At 44.9% G+C, this 25,101-nt stretch overlaps 2 protein-coding genes and 1 long non-coding RNA gene across 3 annotated transcripts; 1 reads left to right on the forward strand and 2 right to left on the reverse strand.

Moving 5' to 3' along the window:
- Positions 1 to 9,343: 9,343 nt before the first annotated feature.
- Positions 9,344 to 11,012, reverse strand: LOC124678419. The gene is made up of 2 exons (XR_006994461.1): positions 10,971 to 11,012; positions 9,344 to 9,993 (listed from the first exon to the last, which is right to left on the reverse strand). It is a non-coding gene; the product is annotated as an uncharacterized LOC124678419 (long non-coding RNA).
- LOC124672352 lies at positions 11,003 to 18,585 on the reverse strand. Its single transcript, XM_047208593.1, has 4 exons — positions 18,485 to 18,585; positions 17,048 to 17,219; positions 11,188 to 11,775; positions 11,003 to 11,118 (listed from the first exon to the last, which is right to left on the reverse strand). The coding sequence occupies exons 2-4, from the start codon at positions 17,205 to 17,207 to the stop codon at positions 11,003 to 11,005; spliced, it is 864 nt and encodes a 287-aa protein (XP_047064549.1). The 5' UTR covers positions 17,208 to 17,219; positions 18,485 to 18,585.
- LOC124678418 (tRNA dimethylallyltransferase 2-like) lies at positions 18,549 to 21,286 on the forward strand. Its single transcript, XM_047214314.1, has 11 exons — positions 18,549 to 18,590; positions 18,678 to 18,979; positions 19,070 to 19,149; positions 19,236 to 19,304; positions 19,427 to 19,508; positions 19,612 to 19,706; positions 19,841 to 19,915; positions 20,058 to 20,423; positions 20,518 to 20,593; positions 20,727 to 20,890; positions 21,008 to 21,286. The coding sequence occupies exons 2-11, from the start codon at positions 18,718 to 18,720 to the stop codon at positions 21,137 to 21,139; spliced, it is 1,401 nt and encodes a 466-aa protein (XP_047070270.1). The 5' UTR covers positions 18,549 to 18,590; positions 18,678 to 18,717; the 3' UTR covers positions 21,140 to 21,286.
- Positions 21,287 to 25,101: the final 3,815 nt, after the last annotated feature.

Genomic DNA, 25,101 nt, shown 5'->3' on the forward strand with positions numbered 1-25,101 from the left:
ATCCCCAAGCTTAGAGCTTTCACTCTTCTTGATCATAGTATATCATCCTCCTCTCTTGACCCTTGAAAACTTCCTCCACACCAAACTCGAAACAAACTCATTAGAGGGTTAGTGCATAATTAAAAATTCACATGTTCAGAGGTGACACAATCATTCTTAACACTTCCGGACATTGCCCAAAGCTACTGGAAGTCAATGGAACAAAGAAATCCATCCAACATAGCAAAAGAAGCAATGCGAAATAAAAGGCAGAATCTGTCAAAACAGAACAGTCCGTAAAGACGAATTTTATTGAGGCACCAGACTTGCTCAAATGAAAATGCTCAAATTTAATTAAAGTTGCGTACATATCTGAGGATTACTCACGTAAATTGGCATAATTTTCTGAGTTACCTACAGGGAATTAGGCCCAGATTCGTGACAGCAAGAAATCTGTTTCTGCGCAGTAATCCAAATCTAGTATTCACTTTACTATCAAAGACTTTACTTGGCACAACAATGCAATAAAATAAAGATAAGGAGAGGTTGCTACAGTAGTAACAACTTCCAAGATACAAATACAAAATAAAATTACTGTAACAAAATAAACACATGGGTTATCTCCCAAGAAGTTCTTTCTTTATAGCCATTAAGATGGGCTCAGCAGTTTTAATGATGCACTCGCAAGAAATAGTATTTGAAGCAAAAGAGAGCATCAAGAGGCAAATTCAAAACACATTTAATTCTAACATACTTCCTATGAAAAGGAATCTTGTAAATAAACAAGTTATGTAGGCATAATGCAATAAGCATAGGAAAACTAGACAAGCTCAATTTCAAAATTTTAAGCATATAGAGAGATATTTTAGTAACATGAAAATTTCTACAACCATATTTTCCTCTCTCATAATAATGTCCAGTAGCATCATGAGAAAACTCAACAATATAACTATCACATAAAGCATTCTTATCATGAGTCTCATGCATAAAATTATTACTCTCCACATAAGCATAATCAATTTTATTAGTAATAGTGGGAGCAAATTCAACAAAGTAGCTATCATTATTATTCTCATCATCAAATATAGGAGGCATATTGTAATCATAATCAAATTTATCCTCCATAACAAGCGGTACTAAAAGACTACTATCATTATAATCATCATAAATAGGAGGCAAAGTATCATCAAAGTAAATTTTCTCCTCAATGCTTGGGGGACTAAAAAGATCATGCTCATCAAAACCAGCTTCCCCAAGCTTAGAATTTTCCATATCATTAGCAACAATGGTATTCAAAGTATTCATGCTAATATGTTCCATGGGTTTTTTTTAATTTTCGCATCAAACCATCCATGTCTTAAATCAGGAAATAGAATAAGAAGCTCATTGTTGTCCATTATGCCAAACTAGTGTAAACAAGAAACAAAAAGATGCAATTGCAGGATCTAAAGGAAATAGCTTCGAACACTCACACAATGGCGCCGTAAAAGTACTCTTACCCGGGACCGAAGTATGAATGCCTTTTACCTTTCCTCCCAAGCAACGGCGCCTGTAAAAGTGCTTGATGTCTACGGGTGCTTCTATTCTTGTAGACAGGTGTTGGGCCTCCAAGAGCAGAGGTTTGTAGAACAGCAAGCAAGTTTCCCTTAAGTGGATCACCCAAGGTTTATCGATCTCAGTGGAGGAAGAGGTCAAAGATATCCCTCTCATGCAACCCCGCAACCACAAAGCAAGATGTCTCTTGTGTCCCCAACACACCTAATAGGTGCACTAGTTCGGCGAAGAGATAGTGAAATACAGGTGGTATGAATATATATGAGCGAGAGTAACGGCGCCAGAAAAGTGCTTGCTGGCGTGTGGTTGATGGTGGTAATATTGCAGGTAGTACAGATGCAGTAAAACAGTAAACAAGCAGCGGTAGCAGTATTTAGGAACAATGCCTAGGGATCATACTTTCACTAGTGGACACTCTCAACATTGATCACATAACAGAATAAATAGATAGATGCTAGACTCTACACCCTCTTGTTGGATGATGAACACCACTAAGTGTGTAGGATTACATGAACCCTCAATGCCGGAGTTAACAAGCTCCACAATATTCAATGTTTATATTTAAATAACCTTAGAGTGCATAACAGATCAACATAACCAAACCAAGTACTAACATAGCATGCACACTGTCACATTCACACTACGAAAGGAGGAATAGATCACATCAATACTATCATAGCAATAGTTAACTTCATAATCTACAAGAGATCACAATCATCAGCCCCGGCCCTATGTATTTTGGTGCCCTTGGGCGACGTAAAAAAATGGCCCTTTTAAAACGATATGTAGTATAACTAGATATATATAAACTCTCAGTTTGTTCGCATATTACAGTAAAAATAATTATAAAATGGAAGCAAAATATAAAATGTTTTTTGCACTAGTTTCATTACCTCAAAATAAAGACCAAATTACCATGAGTACTTCGACAATTATGCTTCAATGCTTCTCCAAAAACCTTCTCCGCGCATTCCTCGATGCAAAATCGTTGACAATTATTTCAAGATCAATGCTTTCCAAGATATCCTTCTCAATACAACATGTAGCCAAGCCATTCAATCTATCTTGTAACATAGTTGATCTCAAACAATTGTTTAGTAGCTTCAGTTTAGAGAAACTTCTTTCAGCTGAGGCTACAATCACGTGTATAGTCAAGAGGATGCGATATGCAACTGACACATTTGGATAGCAATCAGCAGTAGTAACGAACGTGATGCTAGTTTATTTGAGGACAGGCTAGTTAGTTACCTACTATTATTTGAGGACTGTTCATGGACCTCAATATCTCCATCTGTATTATCCTCATCATCTTATCCCGGATCAGATATTGGCCTCTGATTATTGTTGTTGACATCAACATTACTTTTAACTGGAAAATACTTATTCAAATCATCTCTTTGTGATTCCCTAATCTTTTCATCTTGCTTTCTCTTCCTTTTTTTCGCAGCACCAGACAATTGTTTTGGTGGCATTGTAACACCTATAGTGATGAATGAATTTACCTCAAATTAAAACCCTAAAAATAGTTCTAGATTACAAGAAAGAATTAGCCAGGAATCAGTTGAGGACTTACAAAAAGGCCGGACGGGCACAGTGGCCGGGCGAGCCGAACGCAGGGAGGGAAGACCGGAAGATCGGCCGGCGCAGCCCCTGCCTGTATCGGCCGGCGAGGACTGGCGAGGCGAGGGCGCGACCGCGCGAGGCGATACGATACTCACGCGGATGCGGCGACTCTTCGACTCGCGAGTCGCGAGGCGATACTGATCGAGCGCAGGGGCCAGGGGCTGATCGGGCGATTGATACGTGCGAGGAGGAGCCGAACGGACAGGAGTAACTTCACGTATTTCGTTTCTAGAGTTGGGCCTGCTGATCATTTTTTTTCCAGCTCATATAGCATAGAAAAAAAGCCTCCATTTTGGGCCCCCCCAGGCCTGGGCCCTTGGCGACCGCCCAACCCTGCCAAGGGTCAGGGCCGGCCCTGACAATCATAGCCTACGCCAAGTACTACACGATGCACACATTGTCACCATTACACCGTGCAGGAGGAATAAACTACTTTAATAACATCACTAGAGTAGCACACAGATAAATTGTGATACAAAACACATTGCAATCATAAAGGGATATAAATAAGCACTTCACTATGCCATTCATAATAGTGAATAAGTATTCTGTGAAATATAGCATAAGAGACCCACACGGTGCACACACTGTCACCTTTACACACGTGGGACAAGGAGTCTCCGGAGATCACATAAGTAAAATCCACTTGACTAGCATAATGACATCTAGATTACAAGCATCATCATATGAATCTCAATCATGTAAGGCAGCTCATGAGATTATTGTATTGAAGTACATAGGAGAGAGATGAACCACATAGCAACCGGTAAAGCCCCGAGCCTCGATGGAGAACTACTCCCTCCTCATGGGAGACAGCAGCGTTGATGAAGATGGCGGTGGTGTCGATGGAGGAGCCTTCCGGGGGCACTTCCCCGTCCCGGCGGCGTGCCGGAACAGAGACTCCTGTCCCCCGGATCTTGGCTTCGCGATGGCGGCGGCTCTGGAAGGTTTTCTCCGGTTTCGTCGAACGTGGTAAGGTTTTCGCGACGGAGACTTTAAGTAGGCGGAAGGGCAAGGTCGGTGGAGTCCTGGTGGGGCCACACACTAGGCCGGCGCGGCCGGGGCTTGGGCCGCGCCGCCCTACTGTGTCCCCACCTCGTGGCCCCACTTCGTTTCCCCTTCGGACTTCTGGAAGCTTCGTGGAAAAATAGGACCCTGGGCGCTGATTTCGTCCAATTCCGAGAATATTTCCTTACTAGGATTTCTGGAACCAAAAACAGCAGAAAACAGGAACTGGCACTTCGGCATCTCGTCAATAGGTTAGTGCCGGAAAATGCATAAACATGACATAAAGTATGCATAAAACATGTAGATATCATCAATAATGTGGCATGGAACATAGAAATTATCGATACGTCGGAGACGTATCACCTCTCCCGTCTCTAGTGTGTCAGCCTTCTCCGCCGCTGCAGCCGTCTCCAGTGCGCCAGTCGTCTCCGTCGCCTCTCCTGTCTCCAACGTGCTAGCCTTCTCCGCCGCCACATCAGCCTTCTCCACCGCCGCAGCCCACTAAGTCTTAGAGCCAAAAGCAGAAGCGTTGACCATCACCACTCCAGCAACGAGTCATAACCGATCACCCAAACATCAACAGGATCCCCTCCCAAGAGTACCTAAGATTCCTCCCAAGAGACCTTACGGCTATACAGAAGAGGAAAATGCGAAGATCGCAAGGGCACGGTACATGGAATAGAATTTTGGAAAGAAAAAGCCCGAGCCCGAGCTGCCTATACCTAAGGAAAAAAATGATGAAAATGATGAAGAACCTTTGTCAACCTAAAATGATGAAAAATCTTTATCAACCTGAGCCAAAGCTTTCATCAAACTATGACTGCTCTATTCACAAGTCAAATGAGGCAGCAAAGTTGCGGTCGAGAAGTAGTAAGGCAAAAGGGAAATCAGTTCCCCAGCTCGGAGACCAGAAAAACTCGTGCCCCCCCGCTCCAAGTGTATCCCGATGTCCTGGACTGCCTTGATCTGGAGATGGTAGCACTATACAAACATGAGACAGATGTTTGCGGTATGAGTACTCCTGGGTACCTAAGCTAGCTCGATTTCCTCACGGGTGATGTCCAATTAGCATACAAATACCGGTACATGGAACCTCTCGTCAGATCTAAGGAGGTGCAGCATCTACCAACACAAATGCAAAAACTGCATAAGTGGTACATGGCTGCCTGTAAGGAAAGTCAGAACTGGATCATGCTGGCAATCAAAGATGAGCACTACGGGCGTGGAAATGACGTGATAAACATCGAATTTTCCGTATTATTTCAGTTATTCAATCAAAACGCCCTCGACAAATCTTTGATCACTGCCTATTGTCTGTAAGTATTATTTATGTAATTAAGTCTCTACCATGGCTCTTCAATTGCATGCATAATTATACTCACTATATTATGCAGAATGAAGACCCACGAATGTCGAAAAGGACAAATCTATGAGATTGGGTTCATTGAACCATATACCGTGCATGAGCATAGTGTCCAACGCTATGCCAAGGACACAGAGGATAACTTGGTATCGGCGTTAAGATAACACGCACACAAAAGGGAAATACTATTTCCTTACAACTTCTCGTGATTGTTACTGTCTTGAACACATTAAATCTATTTCGCTTACTCCATGATAATGTAATTGATGAGTTATGCATGTGCTCAGGTTTCACTTTATCATGCTAATCATTGAACCTGACGCCGGAGTAGTAGAAGTCATGGAGTCGAAAAGTAAACCCTTTGCGGTGTGGGGGGGGGGACATGGCTGATATCCTCCAGAGGTAATTTCAAAAATTATAGTTGTATATCGGCAACTTTTGTTTTTTTCCCGATATCAAGTAATTCATAACTCTTTTATTCATTTTGTTTGCCGGGCAGGGTTTGGAAATGGTTCGCCAACAAGGCTCGGGGTGAGTGAAAAAGCGAGCTTGAACTTAAACATATACCGGTAAGTACTACTAGCTAGGCCCGTGCATCTCTTTGATTCTAGTTTCATACTATTACCATCCTTGATTATTATTTTGATTGAACTCGGTTCTCGTAAAGTGCTTGACCCAACAAGGCGTGAATAATTTATGTGGATTCTAGGTTTGCGAGTTCATTCGCCAAACGACCCACCAAACGGGGAGAATTTTAGAACAACTTCAAGTACGTAAACAATATTCATAATTTTATTTTATCGCCATCGATCAATTGTGTTGTGTTTCATCATATATATTGACCACCTTCTTTAAATTATTAGATCAAACGGTTGCGGGACGGTCTTCTAGCAACCGAGCATGTACGAGCAATTCAAGAAGGATTGGCGGGATTTTTACTTGACCAAGTCATAGATCCAAACGGAGAATACCATCAGCGCCAAATTGATTTTGGAAGTTTATGATCCATAGAAATTATATTGTACACATATATGCACGTGTATCGTACCATTATATAATATGTTCGGCTAAGCACGATGAAAGAGGTCACTTCGATCTATATATTCATAACGATGTTTTTTTGTAATATAATGATTTCCTATATGTGTGCATTAACGTGTTTCAAACGGGGCGTGGCGGCAGACTTTGTCGCGGCGGCGTTTTGGTGCGCTCCCTGCTGCGCGGCGAGTTTTGGTGCGCTTCCCTCGTTGCGGCGAGTCCGCCGCGGAAGGAAGCGCACCAAACGCTGTCGCGGCAGAAACATTTAGCACCGGTTCGTGTTACGAAGCGGTGCTAAAGGTCCTCCGCCCGGATGCTTCGCAGCCAGCCACGTGGTACCCGTTTAGCACCAGTTCGTAACACAACCGGTGTTAAAGGGGGGGGGGGGGTGCTTTAGCACCGGATGCTTTGCACCGGTTGGGCAACCGGTGCTAAAGCCCCTTACAAACCGGTGCTATAGCCCAGTTTTTCACTAGTGCCTTCAGCTCCTCCGACGACGATGGCGGCGGCGACGACGAGGACAACCTCAACTTCAGCGCCTTCGACGCACCCTGCTACTTTTTTTTAGTTTTTAGTTTAATTTTGAGTCACTTTTGTATAAAACTAGTCTAAATCGTATGAATTTCGTTTTTTTTTTATGTTTTTAATTTGAATTTTTGGGGGGCTGCCATATGGGGGGTGCCGGTGTGAGAATACCATCCCCAAATGAAGGATGTTGTGTCGACGCCCCCATTCGGCAGTGCCGGCGCCTATTTAGGAAGTGGTTAGCAACGACGTGCATCCAAAGATCCAGACCGGATACTACATCGTCTGTAGACAAAATAATCTTTTTTTTTAGGCAAACATTTTCCATAAACGGAAAAGCTAGTATTATGGGGCAATCGTGCATGGTATAAATCAGCGCATACATATAGTTATACTCTGAAAGAGTTTAATACAACCACACAGACAGGCGAGAAACGTAAATAAGAACAACCACGTACACCATATAGTAGTATGATTTACATGGGCATGGTAGTAGTACTCCAGCCTAGATTGAACCTGACATATGATATAGCATGGCATGGTCTGATCATGGTCGTGGGTTAAAAAAGCATGCCACTTATTCACTCCAGCAGGCAATACAAGTCACGACTATAGTATATTAGCTGGTTGTCCGGCGCCGAACGCCCCGTGCTCCTGTGGTCAGCCCAGCGATTCCTCCTGGACGCCTGCTTTGACATTATTTTCTGGCAGTGGCGGTTTTGGTTGTGCATTTGGGTCGACCTGTGGGCCTGGCAGTGGCTGTGGGTTTGGGTTTGGGTCCGGCTGTGGGCCAGGCAAAGGATGAGGCTTTGGGTCAGGTAGCGGCCCTGGCAGTGGCTGGGGCTTTGGCTCAGGTTCCGGCTTTGGGTTTGGGTCAGGTTGTGGTCCCGGCAAAGGTTTTGGGTTTGGGTCAGGCTGTGGCTCAGGTTCCGGCTTTGGGTTTGGGTCAGGTCGAGGACCTGGCAAAGGTTTTGGGTTTGGGTCAGGCCTCGGCCCCGGTAATGGTTGTGGGTTTGGGTTCGGCTGAGGGTCAGGTTGAGGGTCTTTTGGGATCGGCCTGGGCCTAGGACGGCCGGGCCTGTCCGGAAGATCGTCGAGCAGCCTTCCTGCAGCAACAGCAAACGCCGGCAGAAGGAGCAGTGCGAGTGCAAGTGCAACTAGCATGAGAACATGGGGAGAGGACTGGCGCTGGCTCATCGTCATTGCTAAGCTCGTGTTGCTGCGTAGTACTTGCAAGTGTTTGCGTCTCGACATCCCTATTTATAGGCGGAGTCGGCCAATCAACACTGCAGATCAAAGCATGTTGCCTCATATTACTTTTTTACTTGCCATTGATCTTATCTTGTGGTATCCATGCGTGTCGATCATCTGCAAACTGCAGCAAATCAAAAGTCACTTTGAAAAGTTAGAGTAGTAGTTTCCTTCCTAATGGTTGTCGCAGTATTCAGTACTTCTTAGGAGCCAAATGACAGGTAAAATCGCCAAGCTGTTAAACTTATTTTAATTACTACTAATCTGCTGTCCTAGTTAACTATATCTTCTTCTCTTTTCTTTTCTGCATTCTTGCATCTAGCTTGACTGTAACTTGGCTTTACCTAACAAACCAATTAATTATAATCGCATGTATGTATGGAAAAAAAAACATACAGCTAGAGTGTAGTTTCTTTTGTACCAAAGACGATACATTGGGTGAGTGGAGCGCCGCTTTAATCAGTGTCTACTGCACGCGCGTGAAGATATTTCTTGCTGGTGGGAGCAACGCGGGCTGTACGTGCGGTGAACAAGAGATCAGTAGCTAGGCTAGCTAGTGCATGGCGCATAGAGTTATGGAGAATAATATAAGGAGCTAACTTTTTTTCTATCATCGTACGCACGCATTGTGGACGATTTACCTTTTTTATGTTTCGATTTATTGGACAGGACAGGAGATGCTCCGAGTTTGATCGCTCTCATCAAATCGTCGGAGCCTAAACCCAAGGGAACATTACAGTATTGTGCAAAGCATGTCTTGTAAATGGAATGAACATAGTGCAAGCATTTCATTTCGGTATATCTGTGCTCTAATTGTTTCAAATTTAACTCTAGACCTGAGTTTTCGATCGATTACTCAAATGTCTATTTACTCAATTTTTGGAGTCACGTTATATTCTGAATCATAGCTACAGAGTTCATTTCGCAGTCAGGGACTTACTGAATTCATTAGGCAAGGATCACAACAGGAGTACACTCTGAAAGAAAACAAAACGAACAAGCTAACTCAAACAGCTTACTTTTTACTGTGCAACACCATCACATATTCTGTTTATAGTCATCCCACTACTTCACTTCAAAAAAGAAAAATAGGGAAATTCATCCTGTTTCTGATTCAAGTCCCGCCTGAAACTTATGATTCCACTATGCACAAGGATAAGCCCAATCTACTCGCAGTTTACAGTCACCAAAGGCATAGCAATTGAGCATCTCAATGGCTTCCTCTGCATGGGTACGGTGCTGAAAGATCATATAACCAAACCCGCTACACGTCCCAGCGCCATCGAAGGCTACATGCCAACTCCGCAGCGGTCCAAATTGGAGAAAAAGACCAGCGAGTTGCTCTGGGCAGCATTGCTTCGGCAAGTTATTCACACACACAAAACATCGCAGGAACCCAAGACGCCTTAAGGTTACTTCATCGAGTATGGGGGCTTCTTCAGGTCTGCCAAAGCAGCGGATATCTGTTGTTTCATTTTGCCACAAAAGAAGCCGGGCTTTGCAAGGGGCGTATGAAGCAGGATGTAGATAGTTATAAGGGCACGTCAGCTCCACATGCTCTTGCTCCTCATCTCCGCAGATGCAGCAAAATATAGCATCTGGATCCCTCCAAAAATCTCTGATGGCACCAGTTTCCAGATTTGTTTCATTTCCTGAAAGGAAAAACAGGCAGCAGATATATATATTAGTTAGCTGGTCATGGTTGAAAATCATTTGAACTTGTCACACAAAATAAGTACGGGAAAATCAGTCATGAACTACTTCCCCGAAGGTTATCCATTTTATACACATTAGTGTGACAGCAACTTCCACTCAACCATAAGATACCATACTATGTTACATGAGGATCCCTGGTGTAAAGTAACATGTTTATAATAGAACATATTCTTGAATTAATTTTTCTATGAAGAAAAAAAGGATACATGTGTAATAAATATTCAAACGCTTAGCTAAAAAAGAAACTAAATGAATTAAAGTACGCTCGAGATTTAAATGTTCACAGTGCAAGGAAAAACATGTTCACAGGATGTGTAGAGAACTAGCTGAGACACTACATGAACCAGGTTAGCTTCCACTGATCCCAAATTTCTATCTCGCTTTGCAATTCTTGACTGAGAATTTAGATAGAGTTGTGCAGAAATACTGGTAGGTGAAATTGTGGCCACGCAGAAGGCTCAAAGGCTGATGATGAGCAGCCGCTTTGGGCCTTTCATGTTTCATCCATCGATTCACCAAATCAGAAGCTGCCATTGGATAAGCCCATGAACAACTAGCAAATCAACTAAACACTTGCACAGCAGTTGAGTTCAAAGCAACTAGGAATGCGCTACTTCGATACATGACCAACTGTGCAATCTACCTAAGGAATAAAATATATCATATATTCACCTGCAGTTTCATTTTTATTATACCTAAACAGCAGTACTTCCTAAAAAGTTCAAATTGCAGTTCTATCAACATTGATCTTATTTTACAATGAAAAGCATTACCAACTTCAACTCTTACAGTAAAAAGTTAACATTTGACTACGATTGTCAATGCAAGTTAGCGTAATATATATGTTATTGCAGAAATCAGTTCAAGAAAACAAGAATTTGACACCCAAAGATGAAGAACGTCGGTGACATACGTCCCTCCCCTGGTTCATTGTTCGCCACTGTGCTAATAAAAAAGACCCTTCTGCTCTTCCATACTATTTCTTCGCCGAGTCTTACAGTAGACGGAGAATCTCCGAGTCTTGGGAAAGAGAAAACTAGCAGCTCGCTGTTTTCCGTCCCCTGAAAAATACAGTGCAAGGTCAGGAACCGATTGAATGAAAGTTCAACTGAGCGGCTCATTCAACACACCTCGGAGCAGAGGCTGCTTTTTGAAAATCCTCTTTGTCATCGTCTCGGTGGTAGGCACAATCTGGTGTTTCTCCCTCAGTCTACAGGCGGGGTTCATACTAATGAATGGAAAAATCTTGCTTCCACTAGGCACAAGAGGATAAGCCCAGTCAACTCGCAGTTTATTGTTGCCTACAAGATAGCCGTTGAGCTTGTCAATTGCCTTCTCTCCATCCCCACGTTCCTTGAAGATCACAACGCCATATACCCTGCACACTCCAGGATTCACCATTGGGACGTCGCACATCAGTAGCGGTCCGTACGGTTTGAAGAGCTCCAAAAGGTTCAATGTACAGAAGCTCGGTGGCATGTTATTCACACGTATGACACGCCGCAAAAAAATTCCACAATCCATGGAAGTCATCATGTGTTGTCCAGGGAGACAGTCTCCTTTGCAAGTATCTAGATCATACAACCCATAAATGTAGTTGTAAGGGCAAAACTGCTCAGGATGATCGTCCTGTCCACATACGTAGCAGATGTCTGAATCTGGAGCCCTCCAATAGTCCATAAGCTTAAATGAAATCATGCCAATTTTCAACTTTGGTGCTGTAGTCAAAGTGAACAAATATAATAACTAAATTTTGTTAGACAATCAGGATTCCATAAATTGTAAATGTAAAAAATAATTAGCAATTGCTCAGGGGCAAAAAATAGCCGAGAGACTAGAAATACACCAGCAATAGCCACAGAGACAAAAAATAAATTAACGATGGTTGAGGGACCAAAAGTATACTCTTTCCTTTCTTCTATGTTCAGAAAGAAAGGTACAATCAGCCTCTGGTGTTCTCAGCTAAGTCGGCGTATTCCACCTTCTTCGCTGGGAAAGTGGAGGAGCCTACAGTTACGCAGATTTGACGCTCCAGAGCGCCGTACAGCTGCAAATTTTTCGCGTGGCTAGTGCCAAAGAATCGGCGCTGCATGGCCTCCTGCAAGCTGCAGCCTGCCCTCTTTGCGATGAGGAGCCAGAGACTATCCAGCACTTTCTCCTTGGATGTTTGCTGGCTTGAAATGTCTGGCCGTGGGCTCTGGGAAGTCAGGGAAGGCGGATTGGGCACCGGCAGAGGATACATATTTGGTGGAGTGGTGGACGTCCAGATCCTGCCCTAGGCGCTTCAGCAAGATCTTTGGACCGCCATCATCCTCATGTTCTTGTGTCGCCACAGGAATGATGTGCTCTTCAATGGGGCCAGCCCGACAGCTGGCGAGGTGAAGACCCGGATCAAGTAGGAATTCCAACGGTGTAAATTAGCTAGGCTTTTCCGTTCTAGTGAGTTTGGCTTTCCGGGGTTGCATGGCCTCCTGCAAGCTGCAGCCTGCCCTCTTTGCGATGAGGAGCCAGAGACTATCCAGCACTTTCTCCTTGGATGTTTGCTGGCTTGAAATGTCTGGCCGTGGGCTCTGGGAAGTCAGGGAAGGCGGATTGGGCACCGGCAGAGGATACATATTTGGTGGAGTGGTGGACGTCCAGATCCTGCCCTAGGCGCTTCAGCAAGATCTTTGGACCGCCATCATCCTCATGTTCTTGTGTCGCCACAGGAATGATGTGCTCTTCAATGGGGCCAGCCCGACAGCTGGCGAGGTGAAGACCCGGATCAAGTAGGAATTCCAACGGTGTAAATTAGCTAGGCTTTTCCGTTCTAGTGAGTTTGGCTTTCCGGAGCTGGTGCCGTTGTGGTGGCATGTAGGAGAGTAGGCTTTTGGCGGGGGGCTGTCACCCCTTGTTGACAGCGGAACTTGCTGTGTCAACGGCGTTGTAAAGGCCCCTTGGCTCCTTTCTTCTATATGATTAATACACCTCCCAGGGTGTATTCTCGAAAAAAAAAATCAGCCTCTAATAAAAAAGAGTGGTGCAATAAAAGCATTAAGGGCTGAAAGAGATATGGTGAATACAGAAAGTTGAATCAACGAAGTTTTCGGAATAACTCAACAAAAAAGATGTCAATTTTGAGGCATTGGTTACATAAAATACACACACTAATGAACAACTAAAGGAAAATAAAAACATATCAATACTTGGCAGGGCTATTATAGGCTACCGGAAATCATGCTTCTAGATCTTTCTTCCTATATATTCAAATTTTTAGTCCTTGGTCTTTCAGCTAATGAAGGCCATACCAAATATTTTGATCTCAACCTTGTAGCAACCCATAAGTCATTTGGTTTGGCTCTATCGGGAATATACTATTATGGTAGATTTGGTTTGGTCAGGTGAATCAAGTAGATTTGGTAGCGGTCAACATATTTTTCTGGTAATGTCGTCATCGATCAAATTGCTACTCTACTAATCTACATTTTGGGCCTTTTTTAGGCTTTCGAGTTCCGTGTTGCTTAAGAATTGTTTATCTCGAACACAAAAGCTTCATGCTCATCGGATTGCAAGCATTAGGGATAACTAAATTGGATGTGTTTAGCTTCATCTGCTTTAAGGTCACAAGGGCTAATTATTGTGTCATGTGATCAAGTAAGGACGTGACTGGGCAGAGCAATAGAGAAGATATCAATTGGTGGATAGGAACAGCCATAAGGGGTTTGGTTGATTTAACCTTTGCTTAACTTCAAAAAGACTAGCAATGAGTGCAGTGGCGGAGCTACAACGAAATAGCTGGGCGGGCCAGACTAAAAACAACACTTTTTGAGCTACACAGATTTTTTTGTTGACTATAACTAAGAATATAGACATAATTTAGTGAAGAAATCATGTTATTGAACTGGTAACTAAGAATTGAGGAAAGAAAGAGATTACACGTGCTAGACTAGGAAAATTACAAGACACTTCAAAACTGACTAGCAAAGCTAGCTAGTTACCAGCGACATTTTTTCTTAGAAAAAGAAATCGACGATGCAGTTAAAAGAGTGCACTGTGTCTTCTTGGGCTTTCTTGTCACTGCTCAGTACGCTCGTTGGTGGCTTGCTCCGAACCACTGCGAGGATATGCCGGTCTCCTTGGTGCTTGCTGGTTCGCTCCTTTGATTGCGCTAGTGGATTGGGCCATCGATACAGAGCGGTAGATGTTTTAGGAAAATCATGGGCGGGCCGTGGCCCAGGTCGGCCCTAACATAGCTCCGCCAGTGAATGAGAGAGACCCAGATCTAGGGTTTTCCCTGCAGTAATCAATTCACTCACTATTCCCTCACATCTAGCTCCCGTGTGGCCACGCCAGGCCACACCAGAGTGCTCCCCGCCGTCCCCTCGAGGCTCCCTCCTACAGCCAACCCCTCCTCTCGCCGCCGCAGGGCGGCGGCGCCTACCTCTAGCGGCAGTTCTGCGGGACGGCAGATACCTTGTGTAGTGCATCATGCAGCGACTGCGGGTCCATGACCGCTTCGAGCAGCCGCTCCTGTAGGCTCTTGTCAGGCCGACTCCGGCGGCAGTACACGGTGGCATGCCTAGGCATATTGATGGACCGCAGTGCGAGGACACAGCGGCCCCGAACATGGAGGTGGCGTCCCCCTCTCCGGAGGTCGACCGGTTGGGGCCCGGTTGTGGCGGATCTAGGGATCCCACGCCGTGTCCTGGTGGTGGCAAGCTGGCGATCCAAACTGTTGTGGGTTTGGGGAGGAGCAACTACCAGTGAAAACCAGGCTTCGACTTCAGTCATGGTGGGGGATGGCTACGTATATGCGCCCTTACAATGTTGAAGGCATTGTTGTTGCACTCATCGTCTCTGCTCCTGGGATGCTCCAGAGGAAACCCTAGATCTGAGTCTCCTAGATTGGAAGATGGTGGCGCTATCGGTGTCATTCTACCTCCCGAGGGCATTGATGGAGTGGTCAAGAGGTGGAGCGGCGTTACATCTAACGCATCGATGGTGGCAGGTCTCGGCGCCATGGCGCAGCAGGGTCTCAGCGATGAATGTGTGATGATGGACACGCGCAGGGTAGTGGCGCTATCTGGCATCAACGACGGCAGGCCTAACAAGGTCAATGAGTTGATCTCTTTTGAAGATGGCTCGGTGAAAGACCGTGGCGGCGGGCTTTTGGAGCATGCGCATATTGTGCGAATTGAGGGTCTGCTCGATCGGTTTGTGCTCCAGGCTCGCGGTTGGGTGGCTTGGTGTGGCCTCCAGATTTAGATGGTGTGCGTAGGTGTGAGGTCTGGGAAAACGGCCCTCATCATGGCCACCCATCATCAAGCTCGTAGGTGCAGCGAAGGTTACTTTGGGTGGATCCACGTAGGCGTTTCAACCTCCTTATAAAAAGAAAAAAAAATCATAGTTTCCAATCGATAAGACACAATTACATAACTTGAAATGCAAAAGAAAATAAAGGCACTAAACAACATACTAATCTTTTTGAAGGATTTGAAACTGAACCATGATGGAAATTCCAAAATTCTGAAAGTGTCTTCATAGTAAATAACTGGGAAATCGGAGACATAACTCATCTCTCAGAATAATTTATCTGATAAAATCATATATTCAAGATGAATTTCAGATTTTTAACTGTTATTTCACACTAAATCGACTATTGCACTTAGTAAATTTCGTTTACACAGCTACAGTTAGTTTAGTACTCCCTCCGGTTCAAAATAATTGCCCAAATATGGATGTATCTACACACTAAAACATGTCTAGATACATCCATTTTTGGGAAATTATTTTGAACTGGAGGGAGTACTATATCATATCATTATATTTCTTGCGAACCTACGAACATAACCACATAAACTAATCTAGGATTAATATGTTTTCATAAATACAAGAAAGTCAGTGCTTATACGGCATGCTGATCTTGATTCTTTAGGTCGTTTGACAGGCCAACGATTTTTGGGTCATGCAACTTACCTGAAATAAGCACCAACAGAACGGCATGTCACTTTCCAAACATTTCATTTCTGTGAACCAGTATACTGCAGTTGCATCTACTAAACTGAACATCTTCTTCAGTTGAGAAAGGTTAACACTGAAATAATAAACCAAGTGGGTTGCATACAGCCTTACAGACTATTACATGAGCTTCTTATGGGGCCGACCACAGTATCACATCCTTCCGCCACAAAGCTTTGTCAGTAAGGAATGTGTGTGGACAAAGTTTTATATACTGTAGTATATAAATTAAAAAAAAAAAGGAAAAAGGATGATACATCGTGCTACTAAATGCTATTGTGTGTCATTGTAACAGGAACAATGCACATTTGCTCAAAACATCAACGAAACTTACTTTGACTCCAACAAGGTACCATGGACATACTCAAGTCACTCGTTAATGTATACACACAGCTAAACAATTTGAAATGCATACAATTCTAAGAGCATGCATTTGGGCAAACTCTGTAACATGTATGTGAAATCATATTATAACAGTATTTGGTTCCTTGGCCCATCTGATGCTTCTAAAACTCATTGAGGCTTAACTTACTGGCCTAAAAAGGCTTCTTTTGCTCTCTTCAGATTAGCTAGGGGCTTCCATATTTAGGCTTATTATCATCAAAGTATAAAAATCATAATTGGCCCCAGCTTTGGAGTGTTTGCCCATAAGCTGAAGCTCAAGCGATATTAAGGCTCAGACTGGTGCATTAAGGACCTCAACAAATATTATCATGTATCGCCATCAGATTAATTATCATGTGTCAGTATCAAATTAGCATTTACATACATTCTTGTTCCAATTCCTTAGATGTTGATGCCTTGTTAGTCCTTGTACATTTGCTGTGACGTTTGTGACCAACTGGCTGCTGTTTTGTTTTCCGCTTTCTAGACCCACAACAAAGAAGAAGCAATTTTGCTGGTTGGCAGTGCAGGGGAAAAAAGAACCTATGGAGCTACATGTATTTTGGAAGGAAAGTAAGCAATCATCAGCATATTCACAAAACCACGAACCTTCCACTGCAGGCCGCTTCAGCAGAACTTCATTGGGTTCCAAGACAGCTTCATTTGGGTCGATGACATCCCAGAAAAGAATGTCCATCATCCTCTCGCTAACATCATAGTCTCCTTTGTCCTCCACTTTCTCCTGCCTAATGAGCAGATCTGACTCCATTATTAAGGTAACCTGAAAATGAAAATCTCCAGATGTTATTATCATATAAGAAAATACCTCAATCCACAACAAATCGACTGGGTTGGGAAACACAAGAACAAAATTCTAAGAACCCAATGAAGTTGTGCATCGCCCATAGAAGAAACCAATAGAAGTGCGGATGGATCTTCACTCCACGCTAGTCCATTACAGCAGAGGTGGAGAGACGACTACGAGAAACTAGTACCTTCTAAGTTCTAAGTGGCGTGGCCTAAGGCAGTGCCACGTAGGTTGATAGTTATAAAACCTGGTTCCCGATCCGCAACATGGGCGGTGCAGACAGCTGCCCGGTGATGCAGAGGCAGACTGCTGGTGAGATTGGGTGAAGTAATAGGGATTACATTAGGAGCAAAGAGAGACAAGTGATCTTACAAGTGGACATCTTCGGGGGAAAATAATTTATTCTATTATGTTCTTCCACGGATTATGATCCACATTGGCGCCATGTCAGCACAAACCACCAGAGTTTTGGTCAAAGGCTCCACATCAGCACAAAACTGCTGTGAGTGATGAAATCTATCCGGATGAAATATATATTACACCAATAGTTGAAGAACGTTTTCTACGCTCCTGCCTTTTTCATATATTGTGGAGTTATACAGGATTATACTAGTATACAGTACAGCTAGTGCTTATTCTTAGCACATTACTCTGTTTTCCTACAACAGCACTGTTCATGTTTTCCTACGACAGTAGATTATACACGTATCTTTTTAGTAGTATCATTTTATATTTGGCTATTATCATTTCTCGGTCAACTTTCGGTATTGTTCATGTGATTGTATTGACCTTATTTCATATGCTTTCTGAGATATACAAAATTAGATTAGAAACCTGCAACCCCATTGATGACCTGCCCCTGATGGCCATTCCGTGTGATACAACTATGGTTGTTAGATCAATGACCCCAGGCACTGACTAGCGCCTGGCTTAGCCCAGGGTGGTGAAAAAAACGGCTACTCTGTTAGATCACATGATTTTTTTTATTGTTCCAGGTGGTGACATCAAAATTTCACGCGTCCCTTCTTTAATTTGACACGTACTACCTCTGTGCGGATTTAATCGACGCATGGATGTAAAGCAAATGAACTAGCTGTGGTTCTAATCAAAGTCAATTAAATAAGAACGGAGGGAGTAGTTAAGAACACTTATGTACTCCCTAAGAGAAGATCAGGCACTAGGCATTTTGAAGAGAAAAGTAATTCTAGGGAATCAAGATTGGGGAGGCGGCTACCTACCTTGTCTCAGACGCTGGCTGGGAGAGGCTCGCCGGTGGGGAAGGGCGGGATTCGAGGCGGAAGGTGGAGGACGGTGAGGCAGGCGGCGGCGAGGGTTTCGGTGTAGGTCCGTTTGTCTCAAAAACTCGTTGCGTTGTTTGGTTTTTCTAGTAAGTAGATTGACCAATCTTCCCCGCCCCCGTCATCTCTGCAGGAAGGAAAAAAAAACTAAACCCTCTCAAATCTGCGTCGAGATGGCCCACCTCGCCGCACCCGCCTCCCCGCCGCCGTCTCCAAGCCCTATGCCCGACGCCGGCGACTCCTCGCCGCCGCCCGAAAGGGAGCCAAAGAAGGCGGTGGTCGTGGTCATGGGCGCGACGGGCGCCGGCAAGTCCCGGCTGGCCGTCGACCTCGCGGCCCACTTCGCCGGCGTCGAGGTCGTCAGCGCCGACTCCATGCAGGTCTACCGCGGCCTCGACGTCCTCACCAACAAGGTCCCCCTCCATGAGCAAAAAGGTCTCTCCTTCCCCCAAATCCACCCTTTTTTTAACAAATCCAGTTCGGTTCAGTTTGAGCTGAGCAACACTGCATTTGGGGCGTCTGCAGGCGTTCCTCACCATCTCCTCAGCATCATCGATCCTTCCGTGGAGTTCACCTGCCGCGATTTCCGCCATCATGCTGTGCCGGTAAGCATATGTATGAAGCTACTGATGCAAGTTCGCTTCAGTGTTCAGTAGAGACACTGAACCACGTGCACTCTCAATGGCCGCAGATTATAGAAGATATATTGGATCGTGGTGGCTTACCTGTTGTTGTTGGTGGCACGAACTTCTACATACAGGTCCATATATGTCGATTTCCATTTCTTGAGTTTTATCATAGTTCAACGATGGTCGATTTCCTTATCTTACGTTATACTTACATATGTGTCTGTTTTTTATGGGGACTCCTACAATGCCTTAGGCTCTTGTTAGCCCATTCCTGTTTGAGGATATGGCAGAAGATATGCAGGGTTGCACTTTGAGTGACCGCCTTGATGATATAGGTGAGTATTGAAACCATAACACTTGTTTCTTATTTTTTAGCGTGCCAGTTGTTTTATTGTTATTTCTTCTGCCATTATATTATTTCTCAAATATGCTATTCAGGCCTTGCCATTGATGATGCTAGAAGTGGGTATGAACAGTTGAAGGAGATTGATCCTATTGCAGCGCAAAGGATCCACCCAAACAACCATCGAAAAGTAAGGGCATTGCACATTCCTACCATGACTCAGTCACTTACTCAGTGATTCTTCATTTGTAGCGTGCTCCAGTTGTTCTCATGATATTGCCTTGTTTGTCTTATTTTATTTGTGCTGTTTGTTGTATTGAACAGATAAAACGTTACCTTGAGTTATATGCAACCACAGGTGCACTACCAAGTCATCTTTTCCAAGGAGAAGCTGCAGAGGTGAGCAACTTTTGTATTTTCTTTTAATTAATTGCTCACTGATTATGCCATGAATGATGAATGTGAACAACACATTTTTTTTCTATGCGAGAAAGACGTCATGTTTCAATATAATGTCCTAAATGAGATCATCTGTTGCCAGGACAAATGGGGCCGGCCTAATAACTCCAGATTTGACTGTTGTTTCCTGTGGGTAGATGCTGATCTTCAAGTTCTGGATAATTATGTCGATGGAAGGGTCGATTGCATGATCAATGATGGCCTGCTTGATGAAGTGTGCAATATATATAATCCCAACGCCGCTTATACCCAGGGTCTGCGCCAGGCCATTGGGGTTCGTGAATTTGATGAGTTCTTCAGATTGTGTGGAGCAAAGAAAGAACCTGATGAGATAAAAACTGGTTCTTCTACAAATATGGTTGATCTCCATGATGATAAGATGAAGAGCTTGTTGAATGAAGCAGTCTCCCAGTTAAAAGCCAACACACGACGACTTGTCCGACGTCAAGTAAGCACTATAATTCCTGTGTATCTGTATTCTTTCATTTTGTTAGAAGATAATCTGAGAATTATCGGTACTAGACTGTAAATCTTTGTCGTAGAGAAGGAGGCTACACAGGCTGAATAAGGACTTCGGGTGGAATTTGCATCGCATTGATGCAACAGAAGCATTCCAATGTAAGATATGAACCTATTAGCCCATAAATGGTGAATTGGCCTGCTGTAGACATTTGTTGAGTCCGTTTACCTAATTTCCAGTGCATATTTTACTAGTTACCACTTACCTAATTTCAGGTGCATATTTTACTAGGTACCACTGGCCACTCATGGGACATCAAGGTTGTACAACCATCCGCAGATATTGTCAGAAGGTTCTTGTCTAAGGATACGGCTTTGGCATGTAAAAATTCTTCAGATGATATTGGAGGAACTAGGGTGGCTTCAAGAGAGTTGTGGACTCAATATGTTTGTGAGGTGATTGTTTTTTTCCCCGTGTTCTTGCAACGATTGTTTTTCTTGTCACTTCTCTAGATGTGTTGGTGGAAAGCATCATTCTGACAAATTTCTGCCTTTTCTGAATTTGTGTTACAGGCCTGCAACAACCGAGTCCTTCGAGGGGCACATGAGTGGGAACAACACAAGCAAGGCCGAGGTCACCGCAAAAGAACACAACGATCGAAGCAGAAGTGTAAGATTAGTGCAGCATCTGAAGTAGAAGTATAATCATATGCACATTAGGTGTAGTTTCAGCATAGATGAACACCGTGGCCTTGTCGCCCAACTGTTGCCACTTGTAGTAGATATTTTGTTTTTCAATTCAGATCGGTTTCGAATCTTATGGAAGAGATTGGATAAAAGGGTGTGACTAGTTCTGAGTCGACTAAGAACTAACTTTGTTCTTAGTCAGATGATGTCATCAAATCTTTAGTTGCAACTCATGACTAGCACGAATCAAGAAGCAATTCGAAGGTTCGGTCCATCCAAAAATTGCAAGATTTTCTCTATGAACTTAGTCTTAGTTCAAATCACAAATGGTAAATAAAATGAGGCAGAAAAGAAACGTAGATTTGCATATACGAATGAAGATTGAGAAACGTCAGCTTCCTGTGAGGAAGACATGTGCGTTTTACAGGGGACATGCTAGCGTTTTCCAAGCATCCTTCCAAAGTTCTTCACCAAGAGAGTCATTTCTTGAATATGCTCCCGGTCTTGATCTTGGTCACGTTCTGCATCGCTTGATTCCTCCGCTAGGAGTCGTTGGGCCTTCAAGGAGATTTTGATCTTTTTGTTTGCGCTTGGTGAAGCATAATGACTCACGATTTGGGATTCCTTTTGCACCATGTCGTACAGGAGGAATGTTGCAAGCACATCCCGAGGGGTGAGTTGTTCAAAGTTAGGCTTCCCACGGAGGAGGGTCACCAAGGTTGAGTTGCTTGGTGCCATGACGCGAAGCATTTTCCTCACAACATATGAATCGGTCATCTCTTTGCATCCAAGGCCCTTCATGTCATTGACCAATTTGTTGAGCCTTCTATACATGTCCTCGGGGGTCTCATGTTCTCCCAAGGTAAACCAGTCCATCTCTGCTCTCAAACCATCGAGCTTTGGCTGACGAACTGCTTCAGCCATACCCCGAAGATCATCCCAAATCTCCTTAGCACTCCTTTTCATGTAAACGTGGCTGGCTTGGCCATTATCCAAGGAACGGTATAAGGCGCACCAATCTTGGTCATTGCACTGCTTATACCTCTGTTCGAGAGCCGTTAGATTTGCTTCATCTACATAAGAGAAACCAGTTTCCACACTTGCCCACACAAGAGGGTCAATGCTGAGCAAGTGGAATTTCATCCTACGCTGCCATGACAGATACTGTGCGCCAGCGTAGCGAGGTGTTTCTCCCGAGCTACCTCCAGGGTAATCTAGCTCTCCATAGGAAGAGCGGGGTGGCGGAGCTGTGTAGGAGGTTTCTCTGCCGGTGTCCACCTTCGCGTACTCGCGCTGTATGTCATAGATGACGAAAGTATCGCGCACATCCTGGGGTGTCAGTTCTTCAAATTTAGGATCCTCGCAAATATTACTCACCAGGGATGGGTTCCGTGGTGCCATGGCGCGAAGCATCTTCCTCACAACATAAGAATCGGTCACCTCTTTGCATCCAAGGTGCTCCATCTTACGGACCAAAGCATGGAGCCTCAAGTACATGTCATTGGGGGACTCGCCCTTGTGCAAGGCGAACGACCTCATCTCTTCCCTTAACAATTCGGCCTTTAACTCGCGAACAATCGAGGTGTCTTGTGTATGCATAATCCGGAGAGCGTCCCAAATCTCCTTGGCGCTCTCAAGGTGCCAGACCCGGTAGAGCTGATCATCACTCAAGCCACAGTATAAGGCGTTCATAACTTGGGCGTTGTAGTGGCTGTTCCTCTGCTCGAGATCCGTTGGGTTTGCTTCGTCCAACATTCTCCACACAAGAGGGTTGAAGTTAAACAGGCGCTGCCTCATCTGAACCGTCCACCACCAATAATGTGTGCCCTCGTCGTCGTCGTCGAAGCATGGTGCTCCTAACGTGTCCGGCTCCCGCTGCGTCAGCGTGTCCGCCCTCGTCGCGTGACCGCTCCCCCCTGCAACACACACAATCAGCAGCCGTGAGGTGAGTCCATGGCCGGCAGCACCCGCCAGTGGAATGGCGAAGAGGAATCCACAGAATCTTGGAACCGAATCGAATGGGGGACAAATTAGTAAAGTGCGCGGAGAGGAGGAGGTAGGGAAGGGGACGAACCGGTGTTGAGGAGGGCCGGCTTCTGCATCGCGGCGCGTAGTCTCCGGATCTCAGACTTCAGCTTCTTTTTGGTGCGCCGCGCGGCGACCGGCGAGGTGAGAGGAAGAGCTGCGGCTGCGCCGGCGGAGCAGAACACGGGGGACGAGCAGAGACTAAAAACGGCAGTTTTGCTTCGAAACAATCACTCTCTCTTATTTGTGTGGGTATGTTCGGCCACTAGGGCTATTTGAATTCAGAATCTCTCGTGCGATCTGTGCGTTGCCCACCTTTTTATGTTGGCCTGAGGAAGAAATGGCCGTTGCTCAGCTCATAGCCCAAGGAAGAAGCCGTTGTTTAAGGAAGTAGTATTTTAATAATTTATTTTTTAGTTGGAATAACAAGCACCAAAAAAGTAAAAAACACTCATAAGAAAGTTCTGAAATCCCTAAAAGGATGTTATACATTTTTTTCACAACATAAAATAATCTTTAAAATCTTGAAAGTACTCTGTTACAAAAACAATTGTCCCATTTGTTTCTAAACACGGATATATTTACACACAAAAATGCGTCTAGTTACAAGCAAAGTTGCGACACTTATTCTAAAATGGAGGTAGTATACACTATACCATAAAAAAAATTATGTCATCTATGATTTAAAAAGCATATATTTGTGCTTGTTGGGGGGATGACCCCCGGTATGCCAAAGGCATGCCAAACCGGATGGTTTGAGCCATCAAGATACCGGTTTAATGTTCATACCGGAGCACAAAGATAAGAGTTTGGCTAAGTAAAGCTAAGCCGGTATCCCCAAGAGGGGTATACCGGAACCGGTAAAGAAGACACCGGGCTACCGGAAAGAAGAGCATGTCGGCAGGATCGGTCAAAGATTCTCTTCAGAGCTAGAGGACAAGGATGAGCTAAGCAAAGTGGCTTTAATCGAAGGCCTGACGATAAAGAAGAGGATGACGATCAAAGAAGCCGGAGGACGTCAGCCTCCCTGATTAAAGAAGACCCCGGTGTCATCTATGATTAAAGTAACTTTGTAAAGTAGTTTGTCTAGTCAAAGATGCCATTAGGGTTTCTTCCCCTGTAAGCCACCCTTTCCCCTATATAAGGAGAGGGGGCACACCCGTACTCGGGAGCGATGAGCAGAGAGAGAGATCCTGTAAGCACAAACTTGTAACCTGTGGAGATCAATAAAGAAGATGATCTAGAGCGAGTTCTTCTTTATGTCTTTCTTCTTCTACCTCTAGCTTTGGCTAAGTTCTTGAGGAAAGCATCCGGAAGTTCATCCCATCTAATCACAAACCCTCCCCCGAATCCTCTAGCGTCCATTCGGCCCCAACTTAAGCCATCCTATGGCATCTGTCCTGCTCACCGCGACGACGCTTGGCGCCCACCGTGGGGCATGAAGTGGCGCTTGGCCGGAGTTCATATTCGGGCGGGCATCCTCGAGGTCGCCGGCGAGAGGACGGTGTCTGCGCTTGTCCAGCGCCTCTACTCCATGGACTTCATCAACGACAACACGGGCTGCTTCGCCAACGGCGGTATCTTCCCCAAGAACGGCCGCATCATCGAGTTCGGTAGCCACCGCGTCTACTTCGGCACCGTCCCTGTGCGCCAGCGCCTCTCGCCGGTGCTGGTGGCACTGGACCCGCCAAGGTGGCTCTGTGCTGGCCGCGCCGCCGGCAGGGTCGAGGTGATGATGACCGGCGTGGTCGGTGCAGGCAAGGAGGCTGCGGATGAAGGTGCTGGTCGTGCGGCTTCGACCCGTGCGGCCAAGCCACCGCTGGAGCGCGACGCTGGTGCTGCGGGAGCATCTTCCGCACCACCGGAAACACCACTCCAAGCGGCGATGAACGTGCTGGCACCCATCGCGCGGAACATCGACCCGGCAGCGGCTCAGGCGGAGCTGGAGGCACAAC

This window comes from Lolium rigidum, chromosome 7, assembly GCF_022539505.1.
Source record: "Lolium rigidum isolate FL_2022 chromosome 7, APGP_CSIRO_Lrig_0.1, whole genome shotgun sequence".
NCBI lineage: Eukaryota > Viridiplantae > Streptophyta > Magnoliopsida > Poales > Poaceae > Lolium > Lolium rigidum.

Coding starts and splice junctions, on each gene's coding strand:
- LOC124672352 (XM_047208593.1), bottom strand. CDS start 17,207: ATGGAGTCAGATCTGCTCATTAGGCAGGAGAAAGTGGAGGACAAAGGA. Junction 11,776..17,047: donor GAAGCGGCCTGCAGTGGAAG/GTTCGTGGTTTT, acceptor CTTTGACTACAG/CACCAAAGTTGAAAATTGGC. Junction 11,119..11,187: donor AAAGCAGCCTCTGCTCCGAG/GTGTGTTGAATG, acceptor TGTATTTTTCAG/GGGACGGAAAACAGCGAGCT.
- LOC124678418 (XM_047214314.1), top strand. CDS start 18,718: ATGGCCCACCTCGCCGCACCCGCCTCCCCGCCGCCGTCTCCAAGCCCT. Junction 19,150..19,235: donor TCCGCCATCATGCTGTGCCG/GTAAGCATATGT, acceptor CAATGGCCGCAG/ATTATAGAAGATATATTGGA. Junction 20,891..21,007: donor GGACTCAATATGTTTGTGAG/GTGATTGTTTTT, acceptor TTTGTGTTACAG/GCCTGCAACAACCGAGTCCT.